Source organism: Calypte anna, chromosome 18 (genome assembly GCF_003957555.1).
Source record: "Calypte anna isolate BGI_N300 chromosome 18, bCalAnn1_v1.p, whole genome shotgun sequence".
Taxonomy (NCBI): Eukaryota; Metazoa; Chordata; class Aves; order Apodiformes; family Trochilidae; genus Calypte; species Calypte anna.
Genome location: NC_044263.1, coordinates 7,826,163 through 7,831,860, shown reverse-complemented (window position 1 = coordinate 7,831,860; position 5,698 = coordinate 7,826,163). Strand labels below are relative to the sequence as shown.

The following is a 5,698-nucleotide window of genomic DNA, read 5'->3' as shown; positions in this document are numbered from 1 at the left end:
ATTAAAGGATCAAAATGAACTCCATCTAAATGCAGAGGAAACACTGCAATATTGATTTGCTCTGAGTTTTATCCTTCTCTTACCCAGCACATCTAAATGGAAAATAAAGCAGTCAGGGACTGCTAGAGGGATTCACATGGCTGGAGACAGAACAAGAGAACTGCAGTGCTCCCAAGGAATAAACTCCAGCATCGCCACCGTGAGGTTTCTCACAGTGGGAAGGACCAGTCTGTGAATGAGGGTTGTATGTCAGTTTCTGTGACCCCCTCCTGTCCTGAAATTACCGATGTTTACAAACAACGCTCACGGAATGTCAATATTGGTGCTTAAACAAAACCAAATCACTACGCGAGAAGAAACAAAGTAAACACGAAACAAAGCACCGCTGGAAACAGCGATCGTCGGTATCAGCGCCCACACCACCAGGAGACCTGGAGGGAGACAAAGGGGTGAAGTCTCCTCCTCTCTCTGTTACACAAACACCCTCACACCAGCACCGCGCTACAAGGTGAGGAGCAGGGCCACAAAGGAGACTTCCACAAACTCAGAGCCTGGCTGGGATCATTCCGGGAGGTCCCCGTGTCCCCCACCCCGTCCTGCTGCCCCTCAGTGCGCCCCTCCCGGGACTAACTCAGCTGAGGAGAATCACCCCCCTGGACGCGGGGTTAACCCATTCCTGACAGCCTTTCGGTGCCTCCAGCACCAGCCCGACCCGGCGCCTCTCGGACAAAGCCGGCTCGATGCGAAGGGCACCAAAACGCGCCGACCTCAAGGGCTGCAACAATTACCTCAGGACGCACACGGGAAGGGGGGGGGCACAAACCGGCGGGGTCTGGCGGGAACGCCCCGCGCCTCAGCACCGCTCCGTGGAGTGAGAGACGGGCGAGCCCCCCTCGGCCACGCTCCCGCCCCTCAGCGGCGCGATGGCGGCCCGCCCCCGGCCACTGTCCCTGCCTCCTCGGGGAGGCGGTGCAGGGGGGCTGCCCCTCACGCCAACAAACTCCTGGAGAGGCGGAGCCGACCCCGCCAGCCCAGCCCAGCCCAGCCCGACTCGGTCCGGAGCTCACCCTCCTCTACCCCTCGCGAGAAGAGCAGCGTCCGGTCCCGCCCCGTCCCGCCCCGCCGGCAGCGCCATGGTGCGGGGCGCGGGGGGATGGTTGTGGTGCTGCCGTCTGCTGCTCCCCCCGGGGCCGGGATCCCTCTGGGCTCTGGGCCGGGTTCTGTCCCGGCCGTGCCGCACCGGTGGGCGGGCAGGGCCGGAGGGGAAGGCAGGGTACGGGCTCTGGACGGCGGCGGACGGAGGGATCCCGGTTCCACGCGGGGCCCGCGGGCTGCGGAGCTCAAACCCCTACACCCGCAAGCAGGAGGAGGAATGGCGGCGCCGGAACCGCTCCACGCTCGCTTACATCGCCGCCGCCGCCGTGGGCATGGTGGGGATGTCCTACGCGGCCGTGCCGCTCTACCGACTCTACTGCCAGGTAGCGGGGCCGGGCCCGGGGCTTCGCTGCCCCACGAGGCGCTGAAGGGCCGGGTCGGGGTGGGTCACTCACTGCCGGTCCTTTCTGTCAGGCCACGGGTCTGGGCGGAACCACGGGCTCAGGCCACAGCTCGGAGCAGATCGAGAGCATGGAGCCTGTGAGGGACCGGGTCATCAGGGTGACTTTCAACGCGGATGTGCATTCCAGCATCCAGTGGAACTTCAAGCCACAGCAGAAGGAAATCTACGTGAGTGACCCCGATGTCCCCCTCACCCTGAGGTGACAGCGTCAGGTTTCACTCTGCTGGCGAGGCAGATCCGTGGATTTGCAGCTCTGGGCCCCGATCTGGAGAAAAAAAGAGACAGCCGAGGGAGGACACGTTAACCCGGGGGTTTTATGCAGTGCTTCCACCTGGGAGTCTTACATGGAGCCAAGGCAGGGCTGGTGGCTCCTCCTGCCAGAGGGCAGAACTTTTTATTTCTTGGTGTTAAAGAATGGTTGCTCCCCTATCATCCAATCAGGTTACCAAAAAAAAAAAAAAAAAAAGCTATTAAAACTATATTTATCGATACACTTTATAATACAAACCAAAAAATGCGTGTATATATTTAAATATATTGTGCTGTAGCTGTATACCTAAACCTGTAGCTTTTCCCTCATCTTGCCCCTGTGCTTGTAGCACTTTTTATATTTAAAACCCCCCATACATTTTAAATCTAACTTTACAACTAAAAATAACAGTAATTATCAAAAGCAGTGATGCTTCCTAATTGGACTCCAAGTACAGTGCTGAAAGACTGAGAACCTAAAAAATTTAATGTACACCATATTCTGCATATTTAAAAAGCTCTGTGCTGCTAAAGTGCTAAGAATAATAAAAGCCTCATTGGCAAAGTGGGCAAGGTAAAAAATACACTCATGTAACAATATTAATGCTTTTAATGCTGAATGAGAGTAATTGTATGTAAGCAAAAGCTTTGTGAAGCAACCCATTTGAAACAGCAGGAGAGAAATTGAACTAATAAAGTCTGCAGAACACTCAGACATGGAAGGCTGCAGTGGATTAAAAAAAATAATAATAATAATGACTGTGCAATTACTTCATACAGGTGGTACCAGGAGAAACTGCACTGGCATTTTATAAAGCAAAAAATCCCACTGACAAACCAGTAATTGGAATCTCTACCTACAATGTAATACCCTTTGAAGCAGGACAGTATTTCAATAAAATACAAGTAAGTGTGAACAAAGAAAAGATTACATTTTCTAATTCATAAATTAACTTTACCTCATTTTAATCCTGGATACCATTCTTTGTATGCTAACATCTTAAGAAGATACCTTGATTTTTTCAAGGTGTTTCATTCTTGGCCTCTCTTCAGAGCAAGCTGAAGTGTGTGTCCAATGAGAGTGACTCCCAAATATATGTTATTTAGTATCACTGACTTTGAGGGCAGGGAGTAACAATGTGAGCAAGCCTGGTGAATTTGTAGTTTGGACACTTCATTAAAAGCTAATTTTTCTTCCTGTAACACAAAAGGAATACAATTGCTGTCTTGTTGATTATATGGTTGATCCTTCCCAGGATTTTAGGGATGTTCAGAGGATAAGAGTTGATTTTAAGAGGAAGCTTTCATCTTGGCAGAGAGAAAGTTTACTGTAGTTACTGTCTAACTGTTGTTTTTTCTAATCCCCTGTGCAGTGTTTCTGTTTTGAAGAACAGCAGCTAAATCCTCAGGAAGAAGTGGATATGCCAGTCTTTTTCTACATTGATCCAGAATTTGTAGAGGACCCTAAAATGGCTAAAGTTGATTTGATCACCCTCTCTTACACCTTTTTTGAAGCAAAGGAAGGACAGAAGCTACCACTTCCTGGATATCAGTAATGCTCAATCTCTATACCATTTGACTTCTGCTGCCCTACTAGCTGTTTGGAAACTATTTTTCAGTGGAGAGAAAAGCTGTAGGAGTACTGTGGAATATGAAATTATTTTATTAAATCACCATGGGTACATGCTGCTGTTATAAAAAGATGTATTTTTTTTAAAGAAAACCAACACATTTTATGTATTTGGAATATTATTTCTTAGGGATAGTATTTTCATTAGAAATAGAAGGGAACATGCTGTTCCTGGAAGAGAGGGTTTTTTCAAGCCATATTTATATAAGATGAGAGATGCTACCTGAATACTGCAAGGCAGATTTCTAAACCCAAGTGTAAATTGAGATATTAATTTAAATAGAGTGAATAAATCAGTTTCTTAAGCATCTAAATTGCATTGCTGGCTCTAAAGAGTAATTTCAATATAAGTTCATTTATAAAGGTATAAACAGATCAGTTGCTGAAATCTCAAACCTAAACAAAGTTAGACTGCATTGCTCCCTTGCTCCTACAGCAGGACAGGATGATTCAGATGATGATGCTCTCAAATTGCTACTGAATCAGTAGTTCAGTTGGTAAGAGCATCAGTAAGTTCATTTTAGATCAGGATGATCTAAAACTGTAATTTAAAGGTAAGCATGTCAACCCTGTGGTATGGTTTCCATTTAGAAATACCTCATCTTCAGATTTCCATGCTGTGCTCAACTCATTTCAAATATCTGTTCTGCTAATGACTGCACAGAGGGCTGCACACAGGGCACCCCTACACAGAGACAAGTTTAGGTTCTGTATGAAATGCTTTAAAGGGAAAGGCAGGACACAGCTGCTCTGAATTACAGGTTAAAGCAACAGCACAGGAGTCTCTTCAGAAACCAAAAGGAATTAACCCCATGCAGAGGTTAAGTCTGACAAAGCCTGCCCAGCAGCCTGCCAGTTGTTCAGAGGTACTCCTGGGTGCTCTGTTTATCAGAACAGGTAAACCTGTATTTATGCAACTTTTGGTCATTATCTGTAGGGTAGGGATAATAACATTTCATTATAGCTTTGCAGAGGAGGAGTGAGTTGCAGAGCCAGTTTAAGTGCCCTGCTCATTTTCAGACAGGAATTTGTAACAGCCCAGTATCTCTATCTGCTAGGCCAGTTCTTTCTACCCCTTTCAGCAGATAAGATCTGACAATATGAGACTAATGGTTGTTTGTTTGGGCTCTAAAAAAAGTAATGTCAGACGTAACTTCCAGTTACTTTAGTGTCAATTTTATTTCTATACAATAATTTATAAAGTGCTTTTCTGAAAATAAATGGATGCTACAATTAAAATGCCTTGTTATACCACTTATATTAGCTGTTTAAATAGATTCTGGATGACGTTCATGTCTTCACTGTGTATTTATTAAAGTTCTAAAACTTTTCATTTTTTCATGTCTCTTGTGCATTTTTTCCATCAGGACATGTGGAGCAGCAGAACAAGTGAAATAGATCTCTGGGAAGATGGCAGCAAGCTTTGTAATTCCAATTATACCCCAGAAGAAAACCCAAATAATTTAATCCAGGCTAGGAAAAAAAACCCAAAACTTACCTGGGTTGTCTTTAGTCCATTGTCCTTTAGAAAGTTGAATTGATTATGGGAGTTCTCCTCACATTGCCTTTTTCTGGCCACATGCTTCAGAAGAATATTATCCCCTGACAAGTGTCATGGGTTTTCCCTGGAGTTTGAAAGCTCAAGTTTGCACAGATACTGAGCACATTCCAACAGTGAAACAAGTTCTCTAGCCTCAGTAATTAGCCATTTCCTTTCTAGAGCTTCATCTATTTGTGACCACTTTGCTTTTTTATAGATGGAAAAGTTCAGTTCACAATCCATGATGGACTACCATCCCGAATAGCATATTGTCCTGGGTTGCACCTCACCATGCTTGAGTTTTAACACTACAGCTAAAGCTGCAGTGAAAGCCTGAGCCACCTCATATCCTACTTTCAGCTGCTTTCTCAGGCTGCTGTCCAAACCATTCCAAATAGTACAATAATAATAATTAAGCATCTTACCTTTTCACTTCTGCTTACAAAAAACCCCAATAAATCCCAAACATCTTCCAGGTCATCTTTTTGATTGAAGGAGGTTGTTCTAATGGCCTTACAGCAAACCACAAAATTGCTAAACACATGCAATGAAGCACTTAAAAATTTTTAAATTCCTTCCCACATACTTACTAAATTCACACTCAAATCCTTGTAGTATTACTTGCATGTGGCATGTCATGGAATACACATATCATCTGGTAAAAGACTCAGAAGTAATGAGGGTTATCTTCTCAGCATTTGCTTTTATTTGGAAATTTATG

General features: G+C 45.4%; 1 protein-coding gene across 1 annotated transcript; it reads left to right on the top strand.

The window, feature by feature from the left end:
* Nucleotides 1-1,041: 1,041 nt before the first annotated feature.
* LOC103529157 (cytochrome c oxidase assembly protein COX11, mitochondrial) lies at nucleotides 1,042-4,774 on the top strand. Its single transcript, XM_008494582.2, has 4 exons — nucleotides 1,042-1,478; nucleotides 1,570-1,725; nucleotides 2,588-2,713; nucleotides 3,181-4,774. The coding sequence occupies exons 1-4, from the start codon at nucleotides 1,134-1,136 to the stop codon at nucleotides 3,361-3,363; spliced, it is 810 nt and encodes a 269-aa protein (XP_008492804.2). The 5' UTR covers nucleotides 1,042-1,133; the 3' UTR covers nucleotides 3,364-4,774.
* Nucleotides 4,775-5,698: the final 924 nt, after the last annotated feature.

Bases quoted from the DNA above. Each gene is read 5' to 3' on its own strand.
- LOC103529157 (XM_008494582.2), top strand. From the start codon at position 1,134: ATGGTGCGGGGCGCGGGGGGATGGTTGTGGTGCTGCCGTCTGCTGCTC. The intron at 1,726-2,587 runs GTGAGTGACCCC...TACTTCATACAG, and splicing joins CACAGCAGAAGGAAATCTAC to GTGGTACCAGGAGAAACTGC. The intron at 2,714-3,180 runs GTAAGTGTGAAC...TCCCCTGTGCAG, and splicing joins AGTATTTCAATAAAATACAA to TGTTTCTGTTTTGAAGAACA.